This window comes from Pipra filicauda, unplaced genomic scaffold (genome assembly GCF_003945595.2).
Source record: "Pipra filicauda isolate LSUMZ 115617 unplaced genomic scaffold, ASM394559v2 scaffold145_size1923396_pilon, whole genome shotgun sequence".
Taxonomy (NCBI): Eukaryota; Metazoa; Chordata; class Aves; order Passeriformes; family Pipridae; genus Pipra; species Pipra filicauda.
The window spans coordinates 1,061,860-1,076,782 of NW_024103940.1; the positions used below are offsets into that span (position 1 = coordinate 1,061,860).

At 36.1% G+C, this 14,923-nt stretch overlaps 2 protein-coding genes across 8 annotated transcripts in view; one reads left to right on the forward strand and one right to left on the reverse strand.

Moving 5' to 3' along the window:
• The window catches only part of CHRM5 (cholinergic receptor muscarinic 5), a 63,029-nt gene that overhangs the window by 24,639 nt on the left and 23,467 nt on the right, over positions 1–14,923 (reverse strand). For 2 of the 6 annotated variants that reach the window (XM_039378749.1, XM_039378747.1), the window contains exon 3: positions 6,409–6,548. The exons of the other annotated variants lie outside the window; for them this stretch is intronic. The gene's annotated coding sequence lies outside the window, so the exon portion shown is untranslated. The remainder of the gene's footprint in view (positions 1–6,408; positions 6,549–14,923) is intronic. 6 annotated transcript variants of the gene reach the window in all.
• AVEN (apoptosis and caspase activation inhibitor) overlaps positions 1–14,923 on the forward strand; it is a 100,774-nt gene that overhangs the window by 11,196 nt on the left and 74,655 nt on the right. For both annotated transcript variants that reach the window (XM_039378750.1, XM_027717024.2), the window contains exon 2: positions 10,904–11,084. In XM_039378750.1, the coding sequence (XP_039234684.1) occupies positions 10,904–11,084 (181 nt within the window). The remainder of the gene's footprint in view (positions 1–10,903; positions 11,085–14,923) is intronic.

Here is a 14,923-nt window from a genome sequence, read left to right on the forward strand (position 1 = left end):
TTTATAGCTATGCATTTTGTTTGCCTGTCAGACAGTCTGCTTTTTATCCTTAGTGTCTTTTATATAACTTGTTCATTTGACTGTCTATTGGTCCTAAAAATTACCCCTTTTTGACCCTCCTTTCTGAAAATATTGTCAAACAAGGCAGTGTGTAACTCAAGTCTTACTGCTTCATCGTGCCACACCATAAATGTGTGGCAATAATGCAACTTAGTTTCAAAAATGCATAATGGCTGGATCTACCAATTTGTTGATAGAAGGGTAGTAGAGATGTGAGGTTTTTTGGTAGCATGTGAAATTATATTTATGAAATGGCAATATATTAATAATGAAGAATGAAAATCTTAGGGGCTGTGCTACTTACAATGTTGCAGACATAGTGAAAGGGAGGAGGAAAACAAAATGCTGTCCACTGGAATTTCTTGATATAGTATCTTTATAGGGTTTCAAATTGATAGGGTGTTTCCTTTTGCAGCTTTAATTTTCATTATCTCAATATTTATGTGTTTGCAATATGCTGTTATTATGTGATAGTTGTTCTGAAAAAGTGACAGGTGTTGGAGGTTTTAATTTAAATTCAAGATAGAATTTCCCACCATGAACCAAACATCAGTACTTGTATATAGAACCTCTAAAATGATGCCTTACACAGCTTAGTGACTATCTTAAAACCTTAACTGCAAAGGGGGACTAAAAGCCATCACAAATGGCAAATGTTCTGAAGTTTATGTTAAAAATTTAATCAATCAACATAAATATTTGTAGCAAAGCATTTTTTTTCTTAACTATGTGAGTTTGACAAAGAGCACCTCTATATCCACATGTCTTATGTGAAGCAGGAATAGTAATGGAGAATCTGTAAGTCTTTAGTGGAAAGACAAAACAAAATGTACTTTAGAAAAACAAGCTTAAGATTGCAGGAAATTAAAGCCAAGGATACGGTTTACCAGTACACTTAGCCAGTCTAGCAGATAACTGTTGCCAGACATGAAGGAAAAGACCTACTTCCCAGTTCCCATGTTTTATGACATGCTTTCAGCCTATCTAACCTTTATTTTTGCATGTCTGATTCTGCTGTGAATCGATAAAGGAACTTAAGCTGGCAGAAGGTTAGGAGTAGAAAAGGGAGGAAAATGATTGATTATGTTTCTGGCAGTCGGGGTATACAATTTCAAAGAATACTGTTCTGTTTGGTGTCTTTCAGAATTTTTTCATCTTTAATGCTGTGCCAATTGAAAATAGAACAGTGTGAGTGAATATCACTAAGCTATTTTCATGTTTTGAAATCCATAGAAAAATAATGTCTTACTCCTATGTGCTTTCCCTTTTACCAAATAGATGCATTTAAAAAACCCTAAACTTTTAACTTACTATATATTATCAAACATTTTTGAATCTGAAGATAAGGAGTAGGTTTGTTGTTATTGAAATGTGAGTTTTGGAGGACTCCTTTCATTTGTAATATAGCACAGCAAGAAATCTTTCAAGAGGTTGTTTCGGGAGGGTTGTTTGTTTATTTTTTCTATTTTCACTGTGGTAAAAAGATGGATCTGTTGAGAAACTTTGTCACATATCTCTCCTTGCATGAGAAACCCTGAAGCTTCTTCAACATGTTGTTTTTGATTCTTGGTAGAGTCACTGAATTTGTGTTGGCTTTGTCCTAAAACTGTGTGCTTGTAGGGGTTATTGACTAAACATTAGACTTGTCAATATAGCTGAGATCTTCTCTAAACTTCGCTCTGTAGAGCAGCCTTTGTTCCAAGTTTAAGAAATAACCTTTATGAGTTAGGATCAAGACTCAGTTTTGTCTCTGTTCTGCAGGTGGCTGCTTTGAATGAGCTTTTTACATAATTAGTCATGCTTTTACTTCATCACTGATATGGTTGCAGAAGTATAAAGCTTTTCAATACGTCTCAGTTTATAACAGATACCTTTATTGAGAGAGACTGTCTTACCCAGTGACTCGTGAAGACCAGTAAAATAGCAATATCCTTCAAAAAGTCTCTTATTTAACTGTTGAGGTGGATATTTATCCTCAATACACTTTGATTCCGTGATGTTACAGAATTCCTCATGTGTGTTCTTTACAAGTTATTGTTAAAGCTGTTAATATGACTGCCTTTGCAATTTTAGAAGTGCTAGAATAAAACAGCAAAATGAAATGCTAAGAATTAGGTATAGTATTGGAGGTTTTCAAGCCGTGAGTGGACAAAGCTACAACCTACCCAGTCTGATTTCAGTTTTGACCTTCTTTTGAGTAGGTGGTTGGACAAGATAACCTTTGCAATCCCTTTCAGCTTGGATTAGTCTATAACACTTTGCCATTAACACATAAGAATTGAATCAATTTCGGGATACAGTCAGTCTCTAGTGCAGCTCAGGGCACTTCTGCTTAGGAACAGCAGATCTGGTAAGAACAAATAACTTTCTCTAGAAGATTTCCTTAACCAATCTAGGATACTAAGTGTAATACAGCATTCCCATATGTGGAGCCATATGTATGCCACATATAAAACTTCTGACTTTTGCCAAATACAGTCTATACATAGGAACAATCGGTAATCTTACTGAAAATGCTATAACCTTTGTGACAATATACTTTGTAAGGTTTTATTGAAACCTGTTATTTCTGTCAAGACAGAGGCTCCTATTTTGTTTGCACTCATATTTTTGACTGATGTTTGGAAGAAAAAAGTCAGCTTTTTAGAGTTACTGTAAATTTGAAGGTAATAAAGCTGCCAGGTTTTGTGCAGGTCCATGTGACAATTTTGTATAAATTGCCTGAGTTGCATAGCTGCCAGTAACTTTCATATAATGATTTCCAGTGAATTAAAGACAAAATATGGTTGATTTTCTGTTGATGGAAATGCATTAGCTTGGCAAGTTTAGAAAATCAAAAGTCTCTTTATCTGTAGACAGCAGCTGGACAAACTTCCTACAGACTCTTTGTTTGCAGCGTGGCTCAGCCTTGGTGAAGGAAGGCAAAGCATTACTCCTACAGTTAATGCAACTTGATTCTTTACTGAGTTTTGCAATTAGTACAGAATGAGTGCTGAATTTGTAATGATACTATTATCACAACATACCCCATCAAATATCCTTCAGTTTGGAGTTTTAATCTAGATGAGTAAAGTGAAATTTTAGCTAGTGGTTCCGTAGTTTGGGAAATTCTGTATCTAATGAGCAATGTCTTGAAATATGCAGTTTTTGCTTAACCAAGCCCCATGTCTTGATAATGTACATTGCATGGTTATTAAGTTTAATTTATCTGCGAGTCAAAAGTTTTCAAATGGGGTCTCTAAAAGTTGCAATACAAAACTTGAGCAGTGTGTATTAGATTTTGTCCCATAAGGCACTCATTTGAAGGACCATGCAGCTAATCGTGTACTAGGTCATGGAGGTATTCCTGAGAGGGCAGTAAAAAGTGAACATCAGGATTTATGGATTGTTTTCTAGTTCTTTGAAAGGGAAGATAGTCTGCCATTTAAATCAGTAGTTGCAAACAAAATAACCAAGCTATTTGCCTGTGGGGCTTTATTTTTTTTTCACCTGTCTCAGTGAATCTAAGGGAGAAATTTAGCTCCTAATAGAAGCTCTAGTTCCAATTCAGTGAGGTGTAAGATTTGTACAGAATATGGCTATAGCTTGTGGAAATATTAATAATGGTTTGTGAGAAAGGTGAAGTACAACTTGTAGTCCTGGTGCTTGATCATGTTATAACTTTACAGAGTACAAAGTATATTTTAAGAGGTGGAAGTTTTGTTCCAGTTAAACAGTAATAAGAATACAGTCTTCTTCATTTAAAGTTTTTAATCCATTTCAATTATTTGTGTCTTCTAGATAGAATAAGCAAGAACTTTGAAGCAAAATACTTTGGTGGACAAGATTGTTATATTTACTTTTTCACTGTCATTATGATCAGACATGTGAATATGATATCTCTTGAAAACAATGCACTACAGATAAGCTAACAGCTCGGTTTTTGGCAGCTGTTCCTGAGTGTTATTACAAAATATTCTTTTCTGTCTCTGAAAGAAGTGGTATCTTATGATATCACTGCATTGGGAAAATCTTATTTTTCAGGGAGATTTACAAAGCTTATCTTTTTGTTTACTTTTCTAAAATCTGGATTAAGAGTACTAAATAAGAATAGTTTATGAGATTGTATTCTGCTCTTACTTCGTACTGCCCTTTTTATATTGTTCTAACTTGCTCATTTTTCTCAGTACAGAAATTTATCATTAATATTCCTAGGTAGACTGAACAATGTGTTGGCATGCTTCATGGGATTTTCCCAGATAGCAGAGTTGTATGCAATATACTGACAGACATGTTTACCTTGTAAATTCACATTTGCTATTATTTTATTTTTGTTGTTTTTGAAACAAGATTCCTCCTTGTCCATATCATTCTGAATTGCATTTCAAAATCTATCATTGAATTCCAACTGTCTGTCTAGGTAACTTCATGGAATTCTCTATTATTTTTTGCTGATAAGGACATCTTGATTCTAAACACCTACAAACTTGCATCACTATTGATAAAACTGCACTAGTATTTTGTCTTTTGTAAAATAATACCACTAATTTAAAAATGCAGTTCTGCTTTAATTTGCCATAGTTCTAAATATATTCTGTTTTTCTTTAAAGACAGTTTTTCTTTACCGTACAGTTCATATTTTAGAAAGTCCAAATGAATTTCCACCACAATAAAGCAGATGATGCATTCCTTTGTCAAGTAATTACTTACAAGAAGAGAAGAAGGACATATGTCTAGGGGTTGTAATTAGGTAAATGTGTAAAATAGGAACAACTCTTTTGAAGGTTATTATACTATATATAACTATCTTAAAGTACAAGTCTATCAATCATAGTGATATATAAATTAAGCTGTCAGGGGATTCTCCTGTATCTTTCTGGATTTAAGTGTAAATAAAGTGAATTTAATGAACATTTTTGCTAAAAAAGGAAATATTTTTGAGATTGTGTTGTATTTATAATGTGCTAAGATAATTCCTGGTGTAATTGCATTGCTCCTGTTTGGTTACACCACCAATAACTTTGAACCATTAAATTAAAAGCGAGTATGTCTTTCCAAGAGCAAGTCATTAAAGTGTAACTGTAAGTCTTTCACATTTTCACTTTTGTCTGCCTAGAGGAACAGTTGATGTCAGTAGTCAATACCAGCCAAACTCACTTACTTATTGACATGCATACAAGCATCCATATCCAGACTTTTGTTCTGTGAAACAATTTGAAGTGTAGAGATCATGAACTGCTTTGTTGGTTAATTATATATGGTTTTTTGACCCTGTGACTTACAAGTTCCATCCGTAAAAATTTGACCTTAACAGGTGCTGCTGAAGTTGAGATGAAGAGAAATTGTTTCTACACAGGCACTTTACTATTTTAAATATAAATGAGAAAAAGATATGTGCCACTCATGATGCAGCAGATAGTCTATTCAACCCACAGGATATTTTCATTTTGTCTTGCTAGTCTTTTCCCCTGATGAGAAGAGAAATTGGGATTGATACAGATAAGCAGAAATGTCCTTGCACTTGACCACAGCTTACAGCAGTTTCTAGGAAGGGAAGAGGAAATCAAGACAGAAGTTTACTCGAGGAATTGGTATGTGCTGTTGCTTGTTGTGAGAAAGCAAATGTAGGGAGTAGACAGTGGTTATCACTGTCTGTGAACATGCAGTGTTCACATGTACCAGTGGCTAGCTATTTATTGTGGACTCTGAGTGGGTATATAAGGTGTCTGGGGTATTGTAGGTAAGTGTCCCTAATAAAGAATGGAAAAGATTAAGGAAATATGAATGTGTTGTAGGTGTAATATTCAGAAGAGTAATACAGAGATTAAGTAACAAAGGAAGAAAGTAGCATTTGATCAATGTAATTCTGAAGAGTTTCTAAAGATAATTTGGGAAGACAGTGAAGGAGAGAAATAGCTATGCTCTTTCTAACAGATTAACAAAAAAAGCTCAAACTATGTTTTCATACGTACTGTAAAGTGACATTCTTGGCAAGAGAATTGAGAGAAATACTACAAAATAAATAAGAACAGAAATCTAATAAATGCATGACACCTACATAATGGGGAAGGGCAGTTGGCCCAAGGCGACGTAAGCTGAACATATGATGTTTATGTTACTGTAGGATATTCTAAGTACTGAAGTGTTCTGAATTTTTCTTACAGAGTTATCAGAATTGAAGAGGAAAAGGGCTATAAGCCTTAGCTCCTGTGGCTTCCTAAGGGTAATAAATACAGTTTTAGAAAGTCTTAATGAAAGCTCTGACTTTTAATGCACTTTCAGGGTTTTTTTTAAAGGGCTGTGAGCTCAACAATTCTTGTTGAATGCTTGGACATATATGCTTAACATGCTATGAGTGATTGCACTTACGGTGAAGAGCAGTTGAGTAATTGAAGGGGGATGTAAGAGGTCACTGTTGCACTTTCTCCATTGGGTACTTCAGCCTTGGTTTGATCTGAACCACTCAGGGTTCCAGGGAAGTGCAGAAGGATGACCCCAGGGGAAATTACCTGTTCAGAACAATGTTTACTTCATTTTAACACCTTAATTCCTGAACTGTGTGTATCAACATGTTCTCATATGTAAGAAAAGTTGAATTAAAGACCATATTTCCCTGTATTTTCTCAGTACCATACTGTCTCTAAAGATGTATGTAAAAATAGTGTACTAAAGTATCCTTTTGCTGTGGTAAACTGCAGATTGGGGTCATTTGTGCTATTCACTTAGCTTTTCTTTAGAAGAAAAATGGAGTCATAAGCTCTGGTAAAGGATAAAAATGCATTGTTTGGCAGAAGACTCTAAATCTTGCAAGTTTCTCTACAAGGGAGCTTGCCTTTTTCACTGTTGTTTGAGCACTGTAGTGTTTAGGCAATATACTGTGTATACTTTTTTTGTTCTTCTGATATGCAGAATAGTCTGAAGGTTTCCAGGTTTCATTCAACTGGGCTTTTGCATACTTTCCCCACTTTCAAAATTTCAGTGCAGTGTGCAAATGATAACGCACGTAATCCTACCTGAAACAGAGGCACAGCAGATAGATATTATACCTTCTGTGGTATCATGGTGCGTTATAGCACTGAGCAATAATGTGTAGCTATAGTTCAGTACTGTTTAAAGGCTTAAGTTTTTCCCTTATATAAGTAATACCGTTTTAAAGGTTATATTTGAGTTGGCTTCTAGAATTTGTTTCAGCTTGTATCATCTGTTATTTGGGGACGTGGCAGAAGGGAAGTTATTTTATTTCATTAGGCATAGGACAAATGTTTACTCTGTACTGATTAAGACTCATTTTCAGTAGGATGGGATGACCATGGTAGCAGTATATAGTGTAGCTGATTAGGCAGCTAAGAGGAAGGTAATTAAAGTATATGCTTATTTGTTTCTTAGGTTGTTACTTTAGATGGTAGCTCTCTCATGTGAGATGGTAGAAGCAAATTATTGTCTGAAGTTTCACTGATCAGAGTTTTTGAATGTATTTGATAATTTTAATGGTTAATACACATCTTTAAGTTGATCGAATGTTCAAAAGTGATTATTTGCAGTTTTATCTTGTAGCATGACAGTGCATCATGTAAAATTTTCCATTAAATATTTATTGGAAATGAAGCAGGTTTGTATTTGAAGTTTATTCATTTCAACAGTAAGCCTCAGGACAGTACTTGGGCAACCAGGATGCATAACTGCTATTAATTCTATTCCTGAGAATTTGTAGTTTATTTCTTGAAGTTAACTATTTTACTTCTAAGAAAGGAAATTTCCTTGAGGTGCACTGTATAACATAGCTAATAACAGAATGTGGAAAAGAATTTAATCCAGTTTAAGAGTGAACATTTGAATCCATGTTAGTTTACTGGAAGCTTGTTAAAATAAGAAGGTGGTACTCCTGATTTGTTTATGTTGACAGCTGAAAATGGTGAATTCTTCAAACAGGTCTGTAATAAGTAATTGTAGATAGTGTCATAGTTGCCTAAGGTGATTTTTTCTTAAAAACAAAAGTAAAGTGCAAAACTGATCTATGTGTGTAGCACTATTCTTGCTTTGTCTTGTGAATCATATCAGCTCCAAGTTATTTAGGGCACTGAATTTCACTAGGTTTACTGGATTATAGCAAATCATTCAATTCACAGAGAAGAACAGAAAAGAAGTTTATTTTTATCTGGATGTAAGTGGATTTGGCCTTTGCTGTGTGGAAATTATAGTTCTGCATCAGTTTCCAGTAATATAGTTGCTACTTCATCCCTTTGCCCACACAACCAACCGTTTATCCACAACACCCATTTTAGTGTATTTATCTGATGAATAGAAAGAAAAGAGAATTTGCCTAAAAATTGCACAGAACCAGTGAGAATGCACAGAATATTTTTCTTCTTGTCAACTGTTTGACAACTGGGAGTATGTTTGTGTAATTATGGCAGCTTTTAATCTCTTCAGTGATTTTACGATTCCTTCATGCCGTTCTTAACCAAGTCTTTCAAACAGTGCTGAAAGAAACTTGCTTATGAAGTTTGGTGGATTATTTTTCTTGGGAAGTCATTGTTCTAGTTCTGATTTTGCTACTTTTATGATATTCTGGGTAGTCATTTTTAAGACATCAAACACAGGAGAATCCAAACTCTCACAATCACAGAATCGTGAAATCATTTAGGTTGGAAAGACTCTTGAGATCATCAAGTCCAGCTATTAACCAAACCCTGCCAAGACCACCACTAAACCATGTTCCTAGGCCCCACATCTGTATCTCTTTTAAATACCTCCAGGGATTATAGAATCATAAAATGGCTTGGGTTGGAAGGGACTGTTAAGAACATGAAGTTCCAACCCTCCATCATGGGCATGGATACCACCCACTAGACCAGGTTGCTCAAAACCCTTTCCAGTCTGGCCTTGAACACTTCCAGGGATGGGGCAGCCACAGCTTCTCTGGGCAACCTCTTCCAGTGCCTCACTATCCTCTGGGTAAAGAATTTGTTCCTAACATGTAATATAAATCTTCCCTTCTTCAGTTTAAAACTTGTCCTATCACTGGCTGCCCATGTAAAAAAACAGTCTCCCTCTTTTCTATAAGCCCCCTTCAGGTATTGGAAGGCTGAAATAAGGTCCCCTTGGAACCTCCTCTTCTCCAGGCTTAACAGCCTCAGCTCTCTCAGCCTTTCCTCGTAGGAGAGGTGCTGCAGCCCTCTGATCATCTTGGTGGCCCTTCTCTGGACCAGCTCCAACAGGTACATGTCGTTCTTATGCTGAGGGCTCCAGAGCTTCTTTGCAATGGATTTCTGAAATCAGTTTAAAACGTGCTGCGTTGCTCTGCATCTTTTCTGTGAAAGTAACTTGTTGATTCTAAAGCAAATTAGACAAGTGATAGCAATTTGTTCCTGATAGTGGCTTTGTGCAGTTGTTTTCACCAGGTTGTTCAATATTGTACCAGTATGGACATTCACAGTGCTTAAAAAACCCAAACCCTAATGTAGTTTTAGAAACACAGCAACTACGAGAGATTTGTTAATGTTTCTGCACACGATGTTGCAGCTTTTCACTTACAGGGACCTTGTTTAAACATAAATAGTTTCCTTTCGTATTTATTTCAGGATTACATTTGGTTTAAACTATAAAAGCCAAAGTCCTTCTTAAAGCCAGTATCTGATGGGGAGCTGTAAGGGTGTTTTGGCTTATGGGTATATGATGACTTACTAAAAGGTTTCTTGCTTTTTAAATTAGTTTACACCGAAGGGAGATGACTTTAAGCTTTATAGCAGTGTAGATTAACTTGGAATTTCGCTGTTCTTGACATGAAGAATGTACTTATTGTTGGGACAGCAAAGTTTAATCCTATGGCTTCAATACACTGTGGTTTTAAAGGAGAGATGGAGTAAAGGGAGAAAAGAAAGTGGAGCTATCAGCAGGAATGTTGGGAGCCGCCCTGGTGGGAACCTCTTTCTCAGCTCCTTTACTCCAGCTCTTCAGTGCTTTTTAAGCCTCTGCAGAAAATATCTTGTACAGAACTTTTCTGATTGGTGTCAATTCTTTTCTTGCTTGTTGAGTGCTCCTTCCTCCAGGAAGCAAATATTTCTGTTTGAGAAGCAGCATTTATTCCAGCTGAACCCCCAGCTCTGGGAGAACTGCATATATAGAGGATTCAAAATGGGAGAGTCTTCCATAGCTGTTGAGTACTTGTGGCAAATGCCTCTTTCACTTGTATCTTAAGTTGACTCTACAATGAATTATCTTTTTGGTCCTAGAGCTTTTTAAGAGGTTAGGCTAGTAGCTTGACTGCTAGCCTATTTAACTTTTCATGTCTATTTCCATTAAATGGCTTTCATGAAGGAAATTAATTTGATTAATTATTCCGTATTACTTGATATAAGACACTGTAGTTGGTTATGATGGAAATTCTTATGTACATAACCATTTCCAAGATGTTTCTCTGCAGAATTTGTTATTTTTTTTTATTCTGCTCTACAATCATCAGCTTTTTCAGTTATCATCTATATCACTGCAACACTTGGACAGAGAAATTGGGATTAAATTCTTAGTTCCACTCCCTATCCATTACCAGTTTTAGGAAGGAAGCTATACATTATGGGTTTCCAGAATGGGAGGGAAAGCAGTGGAACTGGCATCAGTGTGACTGCTTGAGCCCTGTGAGAGCTGGAGCTTCACTAGGTGCTTTTAATTATATACATTATTCATGAATTACCTATACTTCAGGAAGATAGTAACACCTGATCTAAAATGTTGATGGGGATCCAGGTAAATTTGTCTTTCTGGGTTTTATTGCAGTGGTTGGAGTTGTTTGTATGAATGATAGTTTAAATACAGAACAAATTGCTATGGAGTTGCAATGGCTTAGCTGTCTATTTAAATGTCACAGGTAGTGGAGGACGATGATGCCGAATCACAACCGGAAGAAGAGAAGGAAGAATTGAAATGCTATTCAAGAAGAAAGTTATTTTCCAACTGGAACCGCTATGAAGATACAGAAAAAGAGGAACAGAATGAACATGGGGAGTCACAGAGAGGAACGGACTTCAGTGTTTTGCTTAGCTCAGCAGGTAGGCCTTTTCCAGTCTATAGGGTTTTTTTAGTTTTGCATTTTGAAACATTACTACTTTTCTGGCTGTTGTCCTTGATGATGAAACAGGACCCTAGAACACTATTCTTATCTGTCCAGTAAGTCTGCCATTTATGTATTTAGGAGTGTTCAAAGTCTTCATGGGAGCAGCCTTATAGCATCCAGGCTGCACTGAGCTGTGACAGATGGGAAGTAAAAGGGGGCTCCTGGCTGCATTTATAGCCTTCTTGTGAAAATATGGGTCTGACTGTGTGCAGCATCCAGTAACATTGAGCTTATTCCTACTGACGATAAATTTTTTGCTGATCTTGGTCATTGGGTTGCTTTCCAGGAAACAAAAAAGGTTGCTGGTGTGACTTAACACAGCAAACAGTCAGGCAGCTGCTTGCAGTTGTTTGTTTTGGCAGAGATTTGTAATCAGCGCTGTACAGATGTGTGCATGAATAGCAAGTGTTACTCTCCTCAGAAAGTAAAGATCAGTTGTTTTCCCCTCTTTAAAGGAGATAATAAACGAGGAGGTGGAGGGACAGGTTGTACTATATCCTGGGATTTTTTACCTATACCTGAATAGTATAGACAGTTACACAAAAAACAATTACCTAAAATTATTTTAGAAACTAAGATGTGTCATTATGTCGGAATACCATTCAGTAGAAAGCTGCAAACAATGTATTATGGGGTTTTTTTTTAGCACCTTGGAAGCTCTGAAATCTCCAAATCTAAATGACTGGATTTTTCAGCCACAGCTTGGTGGGGTAAGTTAGAAGTTAGCTACAGTAAAGAAACAAAGACCAGAGCTTCCTTTCTGTGTTCAAGAATCAGTTTCTGAAGTTCTGTTTCAATGAACGTTGTGAAGTTGGGCCTAATCTGTCAGTTTTTAATCATAGGATCATGAAATGTGTATTGACTTCTTGGAATGGTATGTTGCGTGGTAAACTGTGTTGGAGTCAAGATGCACGGTATGGACCTCAGAACTGTGTACGTAACCGAGGAAAGCAGATACTTCAATTCAAAACTGCTTAAATCAAGAGACCTACCCTGAGCTGCATGTATCCATGGTTCAGCTTTCTAAAACAAACTTTAATAACTCTGTAGTTAGCCTTCAGAATGTCTTTAAAATTGTTCTGAAGAATAGTACTTTTGAACTGAGACTGCAACAAAATAGGATTTAGCTCTACTAATTTGTATTTTTGGTGAGTTATACTTCAATACAGTTATTGCCAACCTTTTTATTTTACTCTTTAGACTCTTTCAATGCCTCAAATTAAAATCTCATTAGTATTCATATATTCATTCTATGTGTTAATTCTAAATCTTTGATTGATAGAGGATATATTGTGACCATTCTCTTACAATAAAATAAATTGATAAGAAACAGCAATGAAAAAAAGTGCTTCCTTTCAGAGGAAGAAAAAAGTACCTTCTAAACAGTAGTGCAGATTTCTTGCAGTCGAAAAGCAGTATATGTTGGCAGGGTTGTTTTTTTTGGCTTATGTATGAAAACTGAGAATACAGACATCTTTATTTATAGTGATCTGAGAAGAAGCTTGCACCTGTGCTTTATTTGATAATTGCTGCTATTAGTATATTTCTGCTTAGCATTCTGAAGTTGCAAAATGGATCCAATTAATTGCAACAAGCAGTTAGGGAGTACTGGAGAGGGAATGGAGTTAAATTTCCTTTTTTCAATAATAGAGAAGCTTAGAAAAGTCTTAAAGTCTTGTGATTTACTATTGATACACAACAACATAATTAATGCAGCCAGCTAAGGATTCTTTGGCAAAAACTCAGATTGAAAAACCTGTTCTCCTATGTAACATTTAGGTTCCATAATATTGAATGCAGGATCTTGAAGGGAGTGTCATCCTTCAAGATAAAATTGGATTTATTCCCAGAAAATATCCTGTTAATTGAATGAGAAAGCATAGAAAAAAGAGTTTGGCATAATGTAATAAAGACAGAATATTAATTCTAGTAGACAAACTTAAATGGAGGAATTCCTGATGTCCAAGGAATTAAAATGCCCTGGTTGTTTAATATCCTGCAAATATTTGTTTAATATCCTGTAAAAGTGCTTCTAGGTTTAATTTTCTAGTTAAAAGCAACCTAAAAATAGCAAAATGAGATGCTCTGTGATATAGGTGTCAGGTTAATAATTAGCAGGATTAGAACTTTAAATTTAGTACATGAACATTACTGTTGCTTGAATTAAGAAAGGAACAAAGTTATGGCTTCTTACATGGTATTTTTATCAGTATTAGTGGAAAGTGGGATATTTTTTCTGAGGAGGAGAAAGAAGTTTGCAGATACTTGCAGAGGATGTTAAGTCTTTAGGGTGTTTTGTTTTACGTTTTTAAAAGCTTCTGAAGACAAACACTTTTTTTAGGTTTTTGCCTATACTTCCAGCTTTTCCCTGCCTCAAGCCAGTCTCTAGGGCAGCACTGCTCCTGTCTTTTCAAGCAAATATTTAGGCCTGACTAGTCCCAGACCGTCTCTTGATTGCATGCTGTCTCTCTGCTGCCAGCCCTTGCCTGCCTACAAATTTTTCTCACTTTCCCTCGCTTCTGCTGTTTTTTCGTCTTGTCTGATTCCTGTTGATGGGTCTTTTTTCAGTCTTTTGTTGTGAACCATCTCCTTTCCACATACTTTTATTAAAATCCAACTCAGATTGTGTCAGAGATAGAATATCTGTCCCTCATTCTATCCAGTCCTGGTGATCCCCAGGTCTGCATTGTTCTGCTTGGCATTGCTCATTTTGGTTTAATCCACTACCCCCTTTTACATTCCTCTTAGTTTCTTTCATTGTCTAGTCAATCCCACTTTATTTTTTCAAGTGTCCAATTCTGGTACCCACTACAAACCGTTTCTTCCATTTTTTCTCTACCCTAAATTCTCCTTAGTTACTCAACAATGTGAAGTGACAGGCCACTGTTTTCAACTGTGTTAGGGATATCAGCATAGTTGAGGCTGCAGAAATGCCAGTGCTGTGTGTTCAATCCCTGGATGGGCCAACTCATCAAAGAGTTGGACTTGAAGATCCTTGTGGGTCCCTTCCAACTCAGAATATTCTGTGATTCTTTTACAGTGAAAATCTGACTCTTCACTCATAGCTAGAGGTTAGAGAAAACTTAATTCAGTTGCCTTGCACATTCAGATGACATACAGAAGGCCACTGAGGGTGTTTGGTGGTTGGTTGTTAAGCTCCAGCAGATCTTGCAAAAAATAGGTACAAACTTTGATTTCTAGAAGCTTGTACCTTGGCTAAGTCAGGTCATATTTTCACAAAAAGAGCACAGTGTACCTCTTTCATAAAAAAGCATTGTCCAGTCTGACTTCAAGTTACCAGTTCAGGGCAGGAAAGTGGTTACAGCCTCTCAGGTTCTCTCACAGTATAAAAATGTTCCAGCCATTCTCTGGGTTTCTTTAAAAGGTAGTGCTTAGGGGAGGGAAAAGGAAAAGCTACTTGAAGCAAACAGTAGACATGGAAAATTTCATACTGAGTAGTTCAAAAGGCAGCTGAAAATAGTCTTAAGTAAGAATTTCCATGTGGCTTTGGTAACAGCTGATGTCACTAACCTGATAGAGCTTCTTTCTTAGGGCTTGTTATATTTGTGTGTAAAGTAGGGTGATAAGTTTTTAAGTATGTTTCCTTCCTTTTTTTTAGCATTTTATAATTTATTTATTTTTAATTAACCTTGAATATAGCAAAACAAACTTTTCTGTACTGCTTTTAATGTCTAGCTGATGTAGAATACAAGTCCATTGTGGAGCCTTCAGGGAATATGTCTTGAATCAATTTAGTAAAAATGCTGTTGAAGC